Source organism: Xenopus laevis, chromosome 2S (genome assembly GCF_017654675.1).
Source record: "Xenopus laevis strain J_2021 chromosome 2S, Xenopus_laevis_v10.1, whole genome shotgun sequence".
Taxonomy (NCBI): Eukaryota; Metazoa; Chordata; class Amphibia; order Anura; family Pipidae; genus Xenopus; species Xenopus laevis.
The window spans coordinates 167471086-167491945 of NC_054374.1; the positions used below are offsets into that span (position 1 = coordinate 167471086).

At 44.8% G+C, this 20860-nt stretch overlaps 1 protein-coding gene across 1 annotated transcript; it reads right to left on the reverse strand.

Moving 5' to 3' along the window:
* Positions 1-8443: 8443 nt before the first annotated feature.
* LOC108709055 (neuronal acetylcholine receptor subunit alpha-10) lies at positions 8444-19782 on the reverse strand. Its single transcript, XM_041584668.1, has 5 exons — positions 18661-19782; positions 15531-15676; positions 15199-15353; positions 10323-10855; positions 8444-10065 (listed from the first exon to the last, which is right to left on the reverse strand). The coding sequence occupies exons 1-5, from the start codon at positions 18707-18709 to the stop codon at positions 9443-9445; spliced, it is 1506 nt and encodes a 501-aa protein (XP_041440602.1). The 5' UTR covers positions 18710-19782; the 3' UTR covers positions 8444-9442.
* Between the last annotated feature and the right edge of the window lie 1078 nt (positions 19783-20860).

Here is a 20860-nt window from a genome sequence, read left to right on the forward strand (position 1 = left end):
GCTCACGGGAGTACAACTCCCAGCCAGTAACATTTCAAGGCTATTGGGCACTTTCTTACTAAGCGGCAGTTTTCTCTTCCTATAAAGGGAGGATCTTGTTCGGATGTGTCAGAATGATTTTAAAGCCCCCCTTCCAATTGCATTTTATTAATGTACTTTCTACTCCCTGTCTGTTCAGTTCATTGTATTGAAGTCCTTCTGAGGTTCCCGTGCCCGGAGGATGCTGATTGGATGATGATGTGCAGCCATTGCTCGCTCACTGCATTTGGAAAGGAGCGTCTGAATGAATCTTGTGCTGGAAAGGAGCGTCCGCTTGCACTCAGTCCTACCCTGAGCCAATCAGCGGCCCCGGGGTTACTCGTTATACGCAGTTTTTAATTGGGACTGTTGTTCTGTTGGCTGTAACGTTTGTGTTCTGTTTAAAGGGGAAGAGTCTTTTTCATAAATGCAAACTCTTAAGGGCAGAGACACACACTCAGATTCAGGGAGACTAGTCGCCAATGGACAAATCTTCTCTTCTTCGGGCGACTAATCTCACCGAACTGCCTCAAGCTGGCTAGAATGTAAATTGCCGGCAGAATGGCAATTGGTGCGATTCGTTTTCTAAAGTTGCCTCACAAGGAAACTTCGGGCGACTTCGGAAAACTAAGTGTCTAAGTCTGAGTGCCATTCTGCCTATGATTTACATTCTAGCCGGCGGGAGGGAGTTCGGGGAGATTAGTCGCCCGAAGAAGAGAAGATTTGTCGATGGGCGACTAGTCTCCCTGAATCTGAGTGTGTGTCTCTGCCCTAAACTGCACTGGGTGTTTATTAAACCTGTTTCACCCACATTCATTGTTATTCCTCTCCTGTGTTATTGAATGTTATTAATCATCTCCCTCTAACTTTATATTAGGGATGCACCGAATCCAGGATCAGGTTCGAGATTCTGGCTTTTTCAGCAGGATTTGGATTTGCCTGAATATTTCTGCCCGGCCGAACCGAATCTGAATCCTAATTTGTATATGTAAAGTAGGTGCAGGGGGGAAATCACGTGACTTTTTGTCACAAAACGAGGAAGTAAAAAATGTTTTCCCCTTCCCATCCCTCATTTGCATATGCAAATTAGGATTCGGATCCGGTTCAGTATTCGGCCGAATCTTTCGTGAAGGATTTGGGGTTTGGCCGAATCCAAAATAGTGGATTCAGTGCATCCCTACTTTATATACGTCCCTGCTGCTCAGAGCTCACTCCTGCTGTGAGACCCTGACTGATAGCATGAGCCATGAGTTGTACCAGCGGGGGAAATGGACTTGTACTAATGCCCCTGACCTTGTGCAACTGCCGCCTCTATGGCTCCAACGCTGGCAACTCAGGAGGCAGTTTGGAACTTGGGGGGTAAAACACTTTGCTAAAGTAAATGCTGATTAATTGATATTTGGAAGGTTTTGTTCTCTGAGACCCCTCCTGTTCCTCTGACTAATCTGGAGAGAGACAGAGAGAGGGGGGATTGGTGGCATTCAGTGCCCCCCAATTGTAGCATATTGGGTTACACTTGTACATAGTGATCATACCCCCCAATGCCATATTCCTTGGTCTCTGCGCTTTTGCAAATGATTCTCGAGCCCAGTACAAACCTTCATTCCCTGATCCATCTTCCTCGGCTCAATCCAAACGTCTGTGTTAAAGGGACCAATCACAGAACAGACAGAGAAAAGTTTCACTTGAGCTTCCAGAGTCCCGATCATTGCCCTGAACCCGCCACTAGATGGCGCAGTAGGATGGACTTTGTGCTTCTCACTGGACCAATTCTGATCATAAAATCGGAAATCCTGGAGGAAATAAAGTTCATTTGTCCCTTTCTGGGCTCAGTGTGGAACCAACACCTTCATTTCTACTCCCACAACGTTTGTCCCCCCAGTGCTGAGTATAAGGATCTGCTTGACATGTGCTGCATAGTTCTGCCTTCTACCCACCCACTTTGTACACTCAGCAAATTGGTGCCTGCGGGTTCCCTAGTGGCCCAGTGCACTTAAAGGATAAGTAAACCTTTAAAATAAGTGAATATAAAACGTATGAGGGGGCTATTCTAAGCACTTTTGTAATGTACATTTATTATTTATTTTGTTTTAATTCCAAGATATTAAGGGATACATGTACTGTTAATAGGAATGAATTTTGTTACAACAGCACCACCTGCTGGTCAGTTTCCCACCAGTCTGACCAGCAAGTAGTCAAGGAAGTTGTCAGGAGAAAGAAAGAGGCTGATGTTCTTCTGCTTAGGAATAAAATTAGAAACCTTTCTCACATCTTTCCTAAGCAGAAGAACATCAGCCTCTTTCTTTCTCCTGACAACTTCCTTGACTACTTGCTGGTCAGACTGGTGGGAAACTGACCAGCAGGTGGCGCTGTTGTAACAAAATTCATTTATATTAACAGCACATGTATCCCTTAATATCTTGGAATAAAAACAAAATAAATAATGAATGTAAATTACAAAAGTGCTTAGAATAGCCCCCTCATCAATTTTACTTTCACTTATTGAAAAGTTTTACTTATCCTGTCATGGGAAAACATGTTTTTTTCAAAACACATCAGTTAATAGTGCTGCTCCAGCAGAATTCTGCACTGAAATCCATTTCTCAAAAGAGCAAACAGATTTTTTTATATTCAATTTTGAAATCTGACATGCGGCTAGACATATTGTCAATTTACCAGCTGTCCGTGTCATGTGACTTGTGCCTGCACTTTAGGATGGAACTGCTTTCTGGCAGGCTGTTGTTTCTCCTACTCAATGTAACTGAATGTGTCGCAGTGGGACCTGGATTTTACTATTGAGTGTTGTTCTTAGATCTACCAGGCAGCTGTTATCTTGTGTTAGGGAGCTGCTATCTGGTTACCTTCCCATTGTTCTTTTGTTTGGCTGCTGGGGAGGGAGGGGGGTGATATCACTCCAACTTGCAGTACAGCAGTAAAGAGTGATTGAAGTTTATCAGAGCACAAGTCACATGACCAGGGGCAGCTGGGAAACTGACAATATGTCTAGCCCCATGTCAGATTTCAAAATTGAATATAAAAAAATCTGTTTGCTCTTTTGAGAAATGGATTTCAGTGCAGAATTCTGCTGGAGCAGCACTATTAACTGATGCATTTTGGAAAAAAAAAATTTCCCATGACAGTATCCCTTTAAGTCCGAATGTTTGGACCCCAGAGGATTTACAGCGAGGCACAGTAATTAGTGTAGAGCCAATCAGAGTGCAGCATAATCCCATCATGTGCTACAGGTGCACCCCGGCTACTCCCATAGTTCCAAGCAGTAGAATTTCTTCCTTATATACAAGGACCCGGGGGCTCAACCTGTTGTTCATCTACAACTCCCAGCAGCCCTTGGCTGTCATTGGGCACTGGTTGCTGTAACTATAACAGTAGCTAAAGGTTGAACATTACCCACAATAAAGCCTCTTGTACCTGCCACCCCCGATTCTGGCGACAGCTGCTGCTCTAAGAGCCCAGGGCATTTGCCCCTTTGGCCACCTAAGGGGAGCTTTGTTTGTATCTCTGTAGGGGACACAGTATTGTTCCATTTCTGGGCCCCGGATATGACAGTTTCCCTTTAAATGGCAGCCAGAGGCGTGTGCTTCATTCTGCTGCTGGTTTGGGGCCCGGGTCCTGCATTTGGGTCTGACTCCTGTTTGTGTTGTAACTCCCCGTACCCTGGGACTTGTACTGAGCCGATAAGTCTCATTTATGGCCACGCTGTGAAACTGCTTCAGAAGGAGAATTAGTGGCAGAACATCTGATGATTATTAACCCTCGTATACTGTGGCCTCATTCCTCTCTGGGCAAGAAACATCTTCATCTGCAGGTAAGTACCCACACCCTTAACCCCTTCCCTGCAGGCACGTCCACTCATGTGCCCTCCAGATGCTCTATTGTTTCAGGAGTCAGAACCAGCAGTGCAGAAAATATAAAGTGACAGACAAGAGCAGTGACAGCGTGAGGGATCTCCATTTAATGATATATGTTGGTTTTGGGGTACTTGGGGGATATGGGGTGCATTGCTATTCATATAATTAAGTTTCTCTCTATAAAGGACACGCAAACATTTAAAAACCTCAAAAGTAAAAATGCTCAGGGTGATTAAAGCACATTTGCAGCTGACATTATTATTACATTTTTTTTTGCAGTTTCACAGAAATTGAAGTTTTTATTAACTGCCAAAATAATGAATTTTATAACAACCGCGCCACCTGCTGGTCAGTTCTTGTAACAGTAAAAGAAACAGAGACTGAATATTGTCCCTACAATGAAAGTGCACAAAATGTGATGAATGGAATGGGGGGGGGGCAAGATGATAAGCGCGGGGGTTATTTGGGGACAAGAGAGAGTGGAACAAGGTTAATTAGAGGCTCCCTGACGTTACTTCTGTCATCCCTTTATATGTTCTACAGCCGGAGAAAGAGACAGACTAGAGGAGGGGAGTGATAGTGACAGAGAGAAGTCGAGAGGGAGAGAGAAAAAAAGAGAGAGGTGGAGAAGTAGAATAGGGGAGAGCTAAAGAGTGAGAAGTAGAGAGGGGTAGAAAGAAAGCAAGAGAATTAGAGATGAGAGAGACAGACAGATTGAGAGAAGTAGAGAACAGGAGGGGAGAGAGAGAGAAGTAGAGGGAAAAAGAGAAGAAGCAGAGGAGGAGAGAGAGTAGAGGGGGAGAGAGAAGTATAAAAGGGGGAGAGAAAACAGAGGGAGAAAGAAAAAGAAAGGGCGGAGAGAAAAAAGATAGAGGAGGAGAGAGAAAAGAGAGTGGTAGAGAGATAGAGAGCAGAGCCGGAATTAGGGGTAGGCATGTGCCTAGAGCGCAAAGTTGGAGGGGTGCCAGGCACGTACCTTTACCTGTCTTTTACCCCTAGTCCAGTCCCCTCTCTCCGATTTGTGCTTCCGTTCTCGAGAGCAACAATTCGCGCATGCACGCGGGTAAATGTGCATCAGCATCAATTTGTGCATGCGCGCCAGCGACAATTCCAGCATGTGCGCTCCCAGTCACTGCAGCGACCTGCCAGGTTGCCTAGGCGCCTGCCCAGTCTGGCCCGGCTCTAATAGAGAGAGAAAGATAGAGGGAGAGATAGGGGGAGAGAGAGATAGAGGAGAGAGCACTTGGTCTGTAGGTGGCGCTGTTAGTCAAGGAGCCCCCCAGTCTGAGCACATCATGGGGGAGACTCTGAGCTTGAATAGGGCGGGTGTCAGTTTCTGGCTAACATTAGCCAACTGAAGATTTACACATAAAGTGACCTGGTTTTTATCCCCAGAACTTTCTTAAATGACACCCCCACAGGCCCCATCCACCCTGGGCTGATATTAAAGGAACAGTTCAGTATAAAATTAAAATCTGGGTAAATAAATAGATTGTACAAAATAAAAATGTATCTAATATAGTTAGTTAGCCAAAAATGTAATGTATAAAGGCTGGAGTGAGTGGATGTGTAACATAATAGCCAGAACTCTACTTCCTGCTTTTCAGCTCTCTAACTCTGAGTTAGTCAGTGACTATAAGGGGGGCCACATGGGACATAACTGTTCAGTGAGTTTGTAATTGATCCTCAGCATTCAGCTCAGATTCAAAAGCAACAGTTATGTCCCATGTGACCTCTCCTCAAGTCACTGATTGGTTACTGCCTGGTAACCAATCAGTGGAAACCAAGAGAGCTGAAAAGCAGGAAGCTTCTTGCAGGTATCAGTGGCGCTGGACTGGCAATCTGTGGGTTCTGGCAAATGTCAGAGGGGCTGCTGTAAGTTGTCATAGACACTCACTATATTGTGTACTGGGGGGGGGCCCTGGGTACCTGAAATGCTAGGACCTATTTTGACTCCCAATCCAGACTTTGGTATCACTCATTCCTCCTCTCTTGATAGGGAATCCCATAACCTGACTGTCCTTACAGTAAAGAACCCCTTCCTATGCTGATGGTGAGATCTCCTTTCCTCCCCACCAATGAATCACTCATTCCCCCTCTCTTGATAGGGAATCCCATAACCTGACTGCCCTTACAGTAAAGAACCCCTTCCTATGCTGATGGTGAGATCTCCTTTCCTCCCCACCAATGAATCACTCATTCCTCCTCTCTTGATAGGGAATCCCATAACCTGACTGCCCTTACAGTAAAGAACCCCTTCCTATGCTGATGGTGAGATCTCCTTTCCTCCCCACCAATGAATCACTCATTCCCCCTCTCTTGGTAGGGAATCCCATAACCTGACTGTCCTTACAGTAAAGAACCCCTTCCTATGCTGATGGTGAGATCTCCTTTCCTCCCCACCAATGAATCACTCATTCCCCCTCTCTTGGTAGGGAATCCCATGACTGTCCTTACAGTAAAGAACCCCTTCCTATGCTGATGGTGAGATCTCCTTTCCTCCCCACCAATGAATCACTCATTCCCCTCTCTTGGTAGGGAATCCCATAACCTGACTGCCCTTACAGTAAAGAACCCCTTCCTATGCTGATGGTGAAATCTCCTTTCCTCCCCACCAATGAATCACTCATTCCCCCTCTCTTGGTAGGGAATCCCATAACCTGACTGCCCTTACAGTAAAGAACCCCTTCCTATGCTGATGGTGAAATCTCCTTTCCTCCCCACCAATGAATCACTCATTCCCCCTCTCTTGGTAGGGAATCCCATAACCTGACTGCCCTTACAGTAAAGAACCCCTTCCTATGCTGGTGGTGAGATCTCCTTTCCTCCCCACCAATGAATCACTCATTCCCCCTCTCTTGGTAGGGAATCCCATGACTGTCCTTACAGTAAAGAACCCCTTCCTATGCTGATGGTGAAATCTCCTTTCCTCCCCACTAATGAATCTGTTATCATAAAGCCTATCCCGACCATTTGTGACATCATCAGAGGGAATCAGTAGATGTGGGTGAGGAGGAGGGGTGGGGGTTTAAGGATTTTAGGATAAAGTTTGGGATAAAATGTTTCTGGCCTGCCCATTGCCAGTTGAATGTGTTGTTCTGTTTGTGGCCCCAGGACTGTAGGGAACCCACACCCCTAAATCCTGTGCTGTTCCTCAGACTTTTACAGTAGTGGAGGAGTCTTGCTGAACTGTAACCCCCGTGCGCCCGTTATATTCCCTTACATCTCTCTGCTCCTTCCTAAAGCAGCAGAACAAGATAAGGGGCCTGAGCTTCCCAGCATGCACTGCTCCTTATCCCTCCCAGAGACCCCCGGGGCCACACGCAGGCTTTGTGCAAAACAGATAAGGGCCCGAGGATGGAATCCTGCAGCAAAAGGTACTGATTGGATTTCAGGAGAGAGACTATCGGCTGATTCATTGTCTGGGCCGAGTGGACTGACAGACAGACTGACTGAAGTCCTCCCAGTAATATGAATGTGTTGTACAGTTTGCTGCCCTTATATATAAACCCTACACATAATGACCCTATTATATATATTTATATACAGGGGGTGAAGAGCAGCAGTATCTTTAACCCCTACTCTTCACCCTTCCCCAAAATCCTCACACACACCTAGTCTGATACTCTTCTGATGTCACAAATGGGTGGGATGTGTAAGTAATATTCATTGGTAAAGATGATTTCACCATCAGCATAGGAAGGGGTTCTTTACTGTAAGGACAGTCAGGTTATGGGATTCCCTACCAAGAGAGGGGGAATGAGTGATTCATTGGTGGGGAGGAAAGGAGATCTCACCATCAGCATAGGAAGGGGTTCTTTACTGTAAGGGCAGTCAGGTTATGGGATTCCCTACCAAGAGAGGGGAATGAGTGATTCATTGGTGGGGAGGAAAGGAGATCTCACCATCAGCATAGGAAGGGGTTCTTTACTGTAAGGACAGTCAGGTTATGGGATTCCCTACCAAGAGAGGGGAATGAGTGATTCATTGGTGGGGAGGAAAGGAGATCTCACCATCAGCATAGGAAGGGGTTCTTTACTGTAAGGGCAGTCAGGTTATGGGATTCCCTACCAAGAGAGGGGAATGAGTGATTCATTGGTGGGGAGGAAAGGAGATTTCATCATCAGCATAGGAAGGGGTTCTTTACTGTAAGGGCAGTCAGGTTATGGGATTCCCTACCAAGAGAGGGGAATGAGTGATTCATTGGTGGGGAGGAAAGGAGATCTCACCATCAGCATAGGAAGGGGTTCTTTACTGTAAGGACAGTCAGGTTATGGGATTCCCTACCAAGAGAGGGGAATGAGTGATTCATTGGTGGGTAGGAAAGGAGATTTCATCATCAGCATAGGAAGGGGTTCTTTACTGTAAGGACAGTCAGGTTATGGGATTCCCTACCAAGAGAGGGGAATGAGTGATTCATTGGTGGGGAGGAAAGGAGATCTCAGTCATGGTGCTGATGTTTTTATCTCTCAGATATACGGGTCGGTTACCAATCATCTTCCGGCCATAGAGCAGCCTTGTTTTACTTCTCAGAAAGAGTCCAGCACATTCCTTCATTATCGATCAGTGTAAAGTCCATTTATTTTAAGCAACAATGAAACGTTCACATTTACTGCCAGGGATTTCAGCACCATTAAAGGGGAACTCCACCCAAAACCTGTTTTTTATACAAAGCAACAAAAAACAGAACAGCTTATGGTTTTTGGGTACAGTTTCCCTTGCCACAAACTCCACAATACTGCCACAGATATACATACACATATACGCTGAAAGTGTGTAATGTTTCTTAAAGTCCCTTTACATCATTAACCCTTTGTTTTATTAGATGAGCCTTCATGTAGAGTCACAAGTACATTGATTGATGTTGACAAGGTCAGAAATGGCCAATGCGATGTCACAATGGAGACTAAAGGTCTGAGTAAATACAGTACAGCATGCTGCTGTGTCATTCCTATAATGGCTCTAAGTGCTCTAAGAGTGGGTGGTGCATGGAGTGAAATGGAGGACAAGTCATAAATCCATTGGTTTGGTTTTTGTCCACCATCAGAAAGCTCTGAAGAAGACCCACCTGAAGAAGACCCACATGAAGCAGACCCACATGAAGCAGACCCACATGAAGAAGACCCACATGAAGCAGACCCACATGAAGCAGACCCACATGAAGAAGACCCACATGAAGAAGACCCACATGAAGAAGACCCACATGAAGCAGACCCACATGAAGAAGACCCACATGAAGAAGACCCACATGAAGAAGACCCACATGAAGAAGACCCACATGAAGAAGACCCACATGAAGCAGACCCAAATGAAGAAGACCCACATGAAGAAGACCCACATGAAGAAGTGACCCATAGCCCCGACTCACCCACTCCTTAAAAAAAAACCCAATACACTGCTGATGACAAGGTCAGAAATAATCACGAAATGCCAAAATGGTTACTAATGACGAGCCAAAATGCCAAAATGACGAGCCTTTATGATAAGTTGGAATGTCACAGGATTCCACTGAGAATGTTAAGGATAAATCCATTGGGAGTCACTGGGGAGCATCATCAGATAGCTTTGCCCATGATCAGAACGCTCATTAAGAACACCATGATGAAGAAGACCCACATGAAGAAACGATCCATGACCTTGGCAACCTTCTTCCACTCGCCAGTCCTTTTCTGAGCCGCCCGTTGATCCCGGAAGCAGTTGGCAATATATTCAATGTTTTTCAGCAAACGTTCGTTGTGGCACAGGCATTGGATATTGGGGCACTCCTCGTACCCAAACCCTTTCCCACCTCCACCTTGCTCAGAAAAGTACTTGCCACTCTCCTGACAAACACCGTGAGCATATTTGGAATGTTCTGGCTCATCCATGGCCTCTTTGTCCTTTGGGCTGAGCTTTTCTGGGCAGTTCTTAACCACATCAACAACCTCCTCTTGCTTGGCCTGTCCATTCAACCCTGGTACTTTGGATGTTCTCTCAGAATCTGGTTCAGTTCTAGGTCTTCTACAGCTTTCTCCCACCTCATATACAAAGAATATCCTGGACATGTACTGCAAGATGTACTTCTTGGCCCATTCAGGCACTGGTTTTGCTTCTGGCCCACAGTGATGGATGTTCATGATAAAGATGGTTAGTGCTGTTGATGCAGTTATCATAGTCATCGTCGCAATATAATACTTTCCTGCAATAAGAAAATGCATTAGACTCATTCCTGTATTGTTAAGTCGTTTTCTGGATCAGCTTGAAGAACATTCAAGCTAATCCATCACATGGGGCTGGGAGAAGGAGTAGGTGCAAACATCTGATAGACTAGAGGTACAGCTTCGAAGGTCCTCAAGTCTATAAGATCTTTTTTACTGGACCCCCAGCTTAACGTGCCAAATGTAGGCCCAGTGTAAATGATAACTTATCATGGTAATTGCTCTAATTACTACTCACCAATAAGTGGCACATTTTCTGAAGGTGGCATACTCTCAGCCACCAGTAATTGAAACACGGTGAGGGCCAGCAGGACAGTTACACCCAAAGAGACCTTCTCTCCTGAATCTGCTGGAAGATAGAAGCCCAAAGGTGCTAGAAAAGAGATCATAACACAGGGGAGCAGGAGGTTGAAGATGTAGAAAGAAGACCTCCTCTTTAACATGAGGGTGTAGGTGACATCAGGGTAAGGTTCTGAGCAGCACCCATAAGTGATAACATTCTTCTTGGCTGGCATTCCCAATACCTCCCACTCAACATTTTCTACAAAATCAGTCAGGTCCCCCGTATCCAGGTGGTTGAGGATGTCGATTTGATTTCCATTGTACGTCCAAGAGCCAAAGGTCAGGCGACACTGCTGTCTATCGAAGGGGAAGAAGGACACATCAACCTTGCAGGAGCTCTTGGTGATCGCAGGCGAGTCCCACATGATCTGCCCATCATATCTGATGACCACATTGGTTTCCATGGAGCCTGTGAACTGGTCATCAGCACTAAGGAATAAACCAATAGAGACTGGATGTCAAACACTTCTGGTCTAACAGTTTAATTACCCAAACTAGTAAAGTGTCAGTCTTTGGGTGTGTGAGTCTCATCTCTCTTCTATACTCATTTCCTACCACCTACAATATCATTTTGTATTTTAACGTTCTTCTACTGCACTTTTCTTTTATTGCCTTCTCTTCTTTAAACCTTGGATACTTATACCTTTAGAATCCTTGACTACTGTTCAAACCCCCCTGTATGGTCAAACTTTTGGATTGGGTCAACCTTAACTGATTATAAGATTAGAGTTCTAGGAAAACATTGGTTGTTCCAAGACCTGTAAATAACCTTTCACCCCAAAGCCAGGGGCACAGCTGCCATGAGACAAGTTGAGAGACCACCCCTGCCCAAATCCAGGTGTATCTTGCGACTAGGATTGGCACCTGTCTTTTCAGAAGGGCTTTTCAGGATTTTCAGAAGGGCTGCCCGGGTCTAGACAGTCTGCCCAATTTTCCAAATAAGGAAAACCAGGCAGGATCTCCCTATATTGACATGGTGATCATCGATACACTGATAACTGTGTTATAGCTCTTCCTCTGTGATGTCGCTCGCTCTGCCCTCAATGTTGATCACCCAACCCCTCTGACATCATGGCTCCGCCTCCTGCCCGGATCAGAAATGATTTTTGCAAGTATGCTCCCCAAATCTTACCCTAACAGGCCTCCGTGTTGGACTGGCCCACCGGGATACCAGGAAAACCCCCAGTGGGCCTCTTGCTTCCATTTGGCCTATTTCACAGTCATTCCCTATTTCTTTATGGGAAAAAGGCTTAATAATGGAAGAATAAAGTATATTAAGTAGATATAAGACTAGTAGAATAAAGAGGTTGAGTGAGGAGGAATAATAGTTTGGAACATGGGCCCACAGTCTATGGTTTTCCATTGGGCCCATGGTCTAAGGTTTTCTGGTGGACCACTGGCATCCCAGTCCGACACTGAAAGTCCTTCAGACTGAGCCCCCACTGCCACTGATACAAGCACCCCCAAAGGCCAGCCTCGCAGATTAGGAACCACTGATTTAGGAGTATATTGGTATGGGGGAGCTTCTTCAATATGCATGATGTTGGTAAGTGTAGACACCAGGCCATTTGTAGGGCAATCAGTAAGCCAGTAGGATGTCCATAACAGCAGATGCCAGGACACTTCACGCTTGATACAAGTGTATCCATGTATCCATGAGAGCCATGAGAGCCACCTAACTTTAGGACACTTGACCAACCAGCACAGTATCAGTAACAGCAGAAATAACGTAAGAGTCTCAGATCTGATCTTCTACTTTCCATTTCTGAATTGTGAGCTACCTCAGCTCTTTACTGTAGGTCAAATCAGGCATCTACTGCTTTTCCCTGCTGTAGACCAGAGAGCAAACAACTGTAGTATATTCAGCCAATCGGTTCAATGTTTGTAACAGCAGGCGCCATGTTTGTATAAGAGACACATATCTCAAGTGCTGCTTTTGACTCCTAAATTCCAAACCATTTCTTATCACATAAACTCTGAATTTCTAACCAACTGTCAGCTCTCTAATGTAGGACATCCAGGCAATCAGCATAATGTCAGAAACTGCAGACATCTGAGTTCTTTCTTAAAGAGACAGGAAATGTAAAATGGCTACTACGAGGTCACATTGGCCAGGAACTTACTTGGTCTAAACAAGGGTGGATCCGGATACTGACTTTTCTTGACTGACGTAAGGGAATAACGTAAGGTATGAATGTAACTCTAGCTCCAAGGTGGTCCAGTTCCCCAGACAAGGTTAAAGGGATACTGTCATGGGGAAAAAAAATTTTTTTCAAAATGAATCAGTTAATAGTGCTACTCCAGCAGAATTCTGCACGGAAATCCATTTTTCAAAAGAGCAAACAGATTTTTTTATATTCAATTTTGAAATCTGACATGGGGCTAGACATATTGTCAATTTCCCAGCTGCCCCTGGTCATGTGACTTGTGCTCTGATAAACTTCAATCACTCTTTACTGCTGTACTGCAAGTTGGACTGATATCACCCCCTCCCTTCTCTCCCCCCCCCAGCAGCCTAACAACAGAACAATGGGAAGGTAACCAGATAACAGCTCCCTAACACAAGATAACAGCTGCCTGGTAGATCTAAGAACAACACTCAATAGTAAAATCCAGGTCCCACTGAGACACATTCAGTTACATTGAGAAGGAAAAACAGCAGCCTGCCAGAAAGCATTTCTCTGCTAAAGTGCAGGCACAAGTCACATGACCAGGGGCAGCTGGGAAACTAACAAAATGTCTAGCCCCATGTCAGATTTCAAAATTGAATATAAAAAAATCTGTTTGCTCTTTTGAGAAATGGATTTCAGTGCAGAATTCTGCTGGAGCAGCGCTTTTAACTGATTCATTTTGAAAAAATATCCCTTTAAGTAACAAAGAAAGAAACTGGATGAATTATGTCAGTAAGAGCCCAAAAACTTGACGTTCTGTTTTGTTATCTTACTGCAACTCATCTAAACGACACAGCAGGGGGTGACAATAAAAAGGCAATATGACTCCATATAATATCACATATACAGGAAGAGCAATAGAAATGCAAAGTGGTAATTTAGTCTCAGGCCCCAGAAGGTCACCTCCGAAGAAGAACCTGAGATGTTTGACCCGTCAGTTACTAGGGGATTGTGTTACATCCCGGGTATGAGACTGGGAGCTGACAGAGGATAGTGCACAAGTGATGCCCCAATCTGTTTCTGTACAAGAAAACAAGGAGGGATTGGGAAGGGAACCTCCTGGACTAACTGGGATGTTTGAAATGTATTTGTTGTCACCAAGGACTTAAAATGAACAAGGCAGCATAACCTACATGGCTTCTTTGTACTCTTGTCTTATGGAGCAAAGAGGTCTATTGCAAGATGACTAGAGGAAAATAGACAACCTTGTTCATTGTCCAATCACAGGATCCTCAACTTTCTAGCCAAAAAATCCCTCTAGAATTCCCAGGCATTATCATATCTGAGCAGCCAGGGCACCTCTCTGCTTTATACGCTCAACAATTATTCATTTATCAAAGAAACCGATGATGAAGAACATTCAAGCTGATCCATCACAAGGGGCTGGGAGAGGGAGTAGGTGCAAACCTCTGATACACTGGAGGTACAGCTTTCAAGGTCCTCAAGTCTTTTTTACTGGACCACCAGGTTAACGTGCCAAATGTAGGCCCAGTGTAAATGATAAATTATCATGGTAATTGCTCTAATTACTACTCAACAATAAGTGGCACATTTATTGAAAGTTGGCATACTCTCAGCCACCAGTAACTAACATAGTAACTTAGTAAGTAAGGTTAAAAAAACACACACACGTCCATCAAGTTCAACCTTTTAGGGAGAGATTCAGGGAGAGAATTCCACATCATCAACATTATATTGACTCACCTGCCCACCAAACGGTTCAACAGAAGCGCTATTACTGTCAATATCTGAATCCTATTGACCTCATCCTTCATCTTCCCCAAAGTTCTAGATTTCCTGACTCCAAGACCAGAGTCTGTGATAACTGAGAGAGCTCTTCTACCCCAATCTAAGCACAGGAACACCACAAAGACAATTGCTTGAGTCCCAAACTATTCTTTGGGATATTCACGGATGCTTATCATTCTATGACTATTGCAAGGTCCTTACATTCTCTGATGACACCATTGAGTTTGCACATACTTGGGAGCATAAGGAAACCACATACAACTTATACATGATATTATCCAGTATATAAAACAATCTATTAAATACCTCAAAGATTAGGGAACTTATCATTAACCTCAGGACCCCCCCCCCCCAAACTACACAAGCTAAAGCTAATCTACAAAGCTGATGATATGACTGAAAAGCCCAGGGAACCTACCAGTGGGGTTTGGCAACTCTACACAACAATGAAGATCTACTTTGTCTCTCATTCCGTCATCTTCTGCTGCTCATCCCCACTTTCCCCTCCCTAAATCCCCTTCTAACTTTCCTCAGCTTATCCACTGTCTGATGATGGTCATAGAAGTTTTTGCCACTTACCTTTGACACTACTTTGGGTTTATTCAGAACAGATTAATCTCTGATGCTCCAGCTGAGTGGAGACTTACCCTTTGTGTGTTATTATAGGGTTTAGTTACTCCTGAGCATTGCCCAAGCCACCAGCACTATGGGGTGGCCTTAGAGATAGTAAAGTGAAGACTTATACAGGGTTCTCTTTATGTTGGTTTGGAAGATTTCAAAGGTTTTGCCTGTGCCCAGGCTGGAAAAGTGATAGGAATCGAACTGATGGCACTCAACACCCATCCGACCTACTTGTTATATAGGACTATATCAGGTCTCCATACATAACTGCTAGGTATACGGATGGTATCAAGTCCATCATAATCTTCCTTGTTCCAGCGCAGGTAGGCATCAAACCACACCTGTCGGATCCACAGGTAGGCCATTAGGATCTGGTTCCGCTCATCCTAAACAGCATGCGGGGAAAAGAAGACACGTTACCCAAAACACTTGTGCAAAAATGACGGAATATCTAGAGGGTTCTGCTTTGGAGAAAAGAATCACTTCTGACCCCATTTCCCAGGGATTAAGTTCCATGGGAATGATCTGGGGTGGCCATCGATCGCTCCCTACAGATACTGTACCATGTCAATGATCTGGGAGAGGGTGATCTGCAGGGTGACATTCATGGCTTTATCCATGTCCTCTACAGGCCGCAGAGCGTTGGAGTAGTTGGCAAATAGATCGTTCATCAGCTTGTAGGCGAATTTCCCCTGTGCTCCTTGTACCCCTGAAATAAGACAGAACAGGTACAATGACCACAAAAGTCTGTGTAATGTTCTCTGGGATGCAAGAAACTCCCTGCAACCTTACTCTTACTTAATAATTAGTATATATATATATTTATATATTGGATGCTTGTGTGATCTCCCTTTTTCTTGAGCGGAGACTCTGTGGGAGAATGTTGTTAATGAAAGGTTGGCAGTGGGGTTTGGGTGAGAAATGAGTCTTAAGCAGGGACTGGGTGGAGGTGCTGGCAAATTGAGGTGCTGGGAGATAGATGTGCTGGCAGATAGGGGTGCTGGAAGTTAGAGGTGTTAGCAGATGGGGGTGATGGCAAATAGGGGTGCTGACAGATATGGGTGCTGGCAGCAGATAGAGGTGCTGGGAGATAGGGGTGCTGGCAGATATGGGTGCTGTCAGACGGAGGTGCTGGGAGATAGAGATGCTGGGAGACAGGGGTGCTGTCAGATAGGGGTGCTGGTAGATAGAGGTGCTGGTAGATAGAGGTGCTGGTAGATAGGGGTGCTGGGAGTTAGGGTGCTGTCAGATAGGGGTGCTGTCAGATAGGGGTGCTGGGAGTTAGGGTGCTGGCAGATAGGGGTGCTACGGGCCAGGGTGCTGCAGATCCCGGCTATAGTAACAGACACCAGATACATATTATGGGCCGATGGTTGTGACACTAATTACTGCTGTACTGAGAACTCGCTGCTTGTTTGTTTGTAGTTGCTGAATAGCAGCCGCCCCCCCTCACATTGTCTCCCCCCCCTCACATGCTGAATGTTTAATGGGGCCGTATAGGTTCCCCCAGATCACATCTCCACTCACATCTCTCAGACTCACTTACAGATCAGGAACAGTCGCCTCTCAATGAGACCGACCTCGACACACCTGATTGGGTTACAACTAATTCACAGATGCAGCAAAATCCCTCAGATCCACCTGAAACTGGAGATTGTGCAGCACCGGAATCAGCTGATCTCAAGGGACACTGCGCCTGAGCCCAATACACTCACTTATTATATAGATATATATATATACTCATATACACTCACACATATATATATATATATACTCACATACACTCACTTATTATATAGATATATATATATACTCACATACACTCACACATATATATATATATATACTCACATACACTCACTTATTATATAGATATATATATAAATATACTCACATACACTCACTTATTATATAGATATATATATATATATACTCACATACACTCACTTATTATATAGATATAAAGATATATATACTCACATACACTCACACACATATATATATATATACTCATATACACTCACACATATATATATATATATACACTCACATATATATACACACACACACACACTTACATACACAGGGGTGCACAGACAGACATTGAAAGATTAGATAGATAGAGAGAGAGAGAGAGAGAGAGAGAGAGAGAGAGATAGAGAGATAGATAGAGAGAGAGATAGATAGATAGATAGATAATAGAGAGATAGATAGAGAGATAGATAGATAGATAGATAGATAGATAGATAGATAGATGATAGATAGAGAGATAGATAGATAGATAATAGATAGATAGATAGATAGATAGATAGATAGATAGATAGATGATAGATAGATAGATAGATAATAGAGAGATAGATAGATAGATAGATAGATAGATAGATAGATAGAGAGATAGATAGATAGATAGATAGAAATAGATAGATAGAGAGAGAGATATACCTGTAGATAGAGCTAGACAGACAGACAAATAGATCGATAATAGACTGATGATCAATAGACAGACAGATACTTGATAGGCAGAATAACAGACAGACAGACTGATGATCAATAGACAGACAAGTAGTTAGACAGATATATGACCAATAGACAGAAAAACAAAAAAAGACAGATGACAGACAAACAGTCAGAATGACAGAGAGACAGACAAATAGGCAAATGGGTTTATAAGTGGAACAGACAGACAGACAGACCCTGCAGAAGAAGAAGGTGGGGGTATAAACGTGTGTAACAGACAATGGCGCCCCAATAACCTGCAGCCCATAGTAATGATTACAACTCTGCAGTTGGTCCCTATTGTAATGAATGTGTCGCTGTATCTTTCACTGAAGCAAGTGGGGAGAACAGAGACATGAGCCTGCAGGGAGTTGTTTGTCCTCCCCCAGGTGTCCATGGGTCCCTCCCACACTCCAGCTGAAACAGACAGTTATTGGTCCCAATCAAATGATACAGAACAAACATCACTCAGTGATTGGCTGATATGACTTTTTGCACCATACATTTAAAGGGGCAGTACACCGTGAGGGAGGCTCAGCATGACAGATATGACATGTATTGTAGGTTTAGGTTTTCTGTGAGATTTATTTGAATCATTTAACTTTGTGCTGTAGTTTCCAGGTTCAGGAATCTGAAATGCTATCTGGTTGCTACAGCTGAACTTCCCCTAGCAACCAGGCAGAGTAACTGAAAAGAGAGATAAGTGATCACCCATTAACACTATATCAATACAATTGTAGCCTCAGGGTTACTCTGCTTTCCCTTTAGCTGGGTCAGCGACCCCTGACAACCAAGCTGGAGAGAGACAACCAGTTGAATCCCATAAAGAGCGGCTGAATATCACTGGCTGACACTGCAGGTTAATATTGAGATGAGTGGCCCCTTCCCCAGGGGCCCAACCAAATGGAAATCAATGGTAGAATTGGGGCACGTGATGGTCCTTTCACTCTCTCAGCGGCAAAACCTGCCCTAATGCCCCACATTCACCCCAATAGGTTTTTGTCCAGTAAACGTCTGCCCCTTTTATGTCCTACAGATCCCAGGAGCCCAGTGAGGAGGACAGGACTGAGGTACATTGGGGGCACTTACCCGGCAGGAGACACGGGGGGCACTTACCCGGCAGGAGACACGGGGGGCACTTACCCGGCAGGAGACACGGGGGGCACTTACCCGGCAGGAGACTCAGGGGGGACTTACCCGGCAGGAGGCAGAGGCAGCAGCAGACCAGGAGGCAGGAGAGTCTCATGTTGGGCAGAGTCAGGTGCAGAGAAGTCTTGGGAGGGTTCCAGGCTGAGCAGAGACACAAGTGAGGGGCATCCCCAGTACTAGATCAGGGGGTACATGAGGTCCCCTGTGCATCACACTGACCCCCGAGTGGATCTCCAGCAGTCACAGTATCTTCTACCAACCCCTCGACTTTGCCTCTCTCCTCCTCTCCAGTTTCCCCTGATCTCCCATCTGCCCTGAGCTCCCTCCCTGCAGCTTCTCCCCTTACTCTGACTGTCTCTGCTCTGGATCCAGTCTCTCATTGTCCTGCTGCTTACTTGCCCTTTATTCCTCCCCCAGATACTGTTCCCTCTAGTGTGTCCCCCCTCCTGCTCTAATCCCCCTCCTGCCTCAGCTCCTTCTTCTCTGTCCCAACTGGAACGTTTCTCCTTCCTCTGTGCCCCCCTCCCTCCTACACCCCCTCTTTCTTCTCTCCTCCAACTCTGCCCTTTAACTCTTTGCCCAGAGGCTGCCGCCATTAAACGGACGACTCGGGGGGCACTGACCCACTTATATTACTAACAAAGTGCCCTGGGCATTCCCGGGGGAGGGGGGCACAGGAGGGGGTTACTGAAACTCTGCCCAGTTCACCCCAAAACCCCCATTCCAGCACTCGGCAGCTTTGGACTGGACCCTTTATAGGGAATTCTATTGGCACAACTTCACCAATCACAGACAGGGGTCTCTGTATCCTGGGGAAATGCTGGGGGGTTGTGCCATAATGTTGGGGTACACACTGTATGTGAATCACTATAAGATCCCCAGGGAATCACAGGGAGACGGGTCTGTTTCTCTGCAGCACCTCATACCCGGGGGCACATGTAACCCACACACTATAGTGACTCTGGGCACAGCAACTGGTAGAGGGGGACCCCCTGTGTAACCCCTACAAAATATCCCATTGCCCCAGTATTTCACCCACAAATCTTGCACCAATACTGGAGCTTCGTCATTCTCCCCCCCCTTCTATTTAGAGACTAAGCTAAGAATTTGCAGGTAGTTGCAAGGGTTAATGGGTGCTGCCTTAAAGGAACAGAAACATCAAAAAATAAAAGTGTTTTAAAGTAATAAAAATATAATATTGTGTTTTCCTGCACTGGTACAACTGGTGTGTTTGCTTCAGAAACACTATAGTTTATATAAACAAGCTGCTGTGTAGCCATGGGGGCAGCCATTCAAGCACAGGATACACAGTAGATAACAGATAAGTACTACTATAGTTTATATAAACAAGCTGCTGTGTAGCCATGGGGGCAGCCATTCAAGCACAGGACACACAGTAGATAACAGATAAGTACTACTATAGTTTATATAAACAAGCTGCTGTGTAGCCATGGGGGCAGCCATTCAAGCACAGGACACACAGTAGATAACAGATAAGTACTACTATAGTTTATATAAACAAGCTGCTGTGTAGCCATGGGGGCAGCCATTCAAGCACAGGATACACAGTAGATAACAGATAAGTACTACTATAGTTTATATAAACAAGCTGCTGTGTAGCCATGGGGGCAGCCATTCAAGCACAGGACACACAGTAGATAACAGATAAGTACTACTATAGTTTATATAAACAAGCTGCTGTGTAGCCATGGGGGCAGCCATTCAAGCACAGGACACACAGTAGATAACAGATAAGTACTACTATAGTTTATATAAACAAGCTGCTGTGTAGCCATGGGGGCAGCCATTCAAGCACAGGACACACAGTAGATAACAGATAAGTAATAATATAGTTTATATAAACAAGCTGCTGTGTAGCCATGGGGGCAGCCATTCAAGCACAGGACACACAGTAGATAACAGATAAGTACTACTATAGTTTATATAAACAAGCTGCTGTGTAGCCATGGGGGCAGCCATTCAAACACAGGACACAGTAGATAACAGATAAGTACTACTATAGTTTATATAAACAAGCTGCTGTGTAGCCATGGGGGCAGCCATTCAAGCACAGGACACACAGTAGATAACAGATAAGTAATAATATAGTTTATATAAACAAGCTGCTGTGTAGCCATGGGGGCAGCCATTCAAGCACAGGACACACAGTAGATAACAGATAAGTACTACTATAGTTTATATAAACAAGCTGCTGTGTAGCCATGGGGGCAGCCATTCAAACACAGGA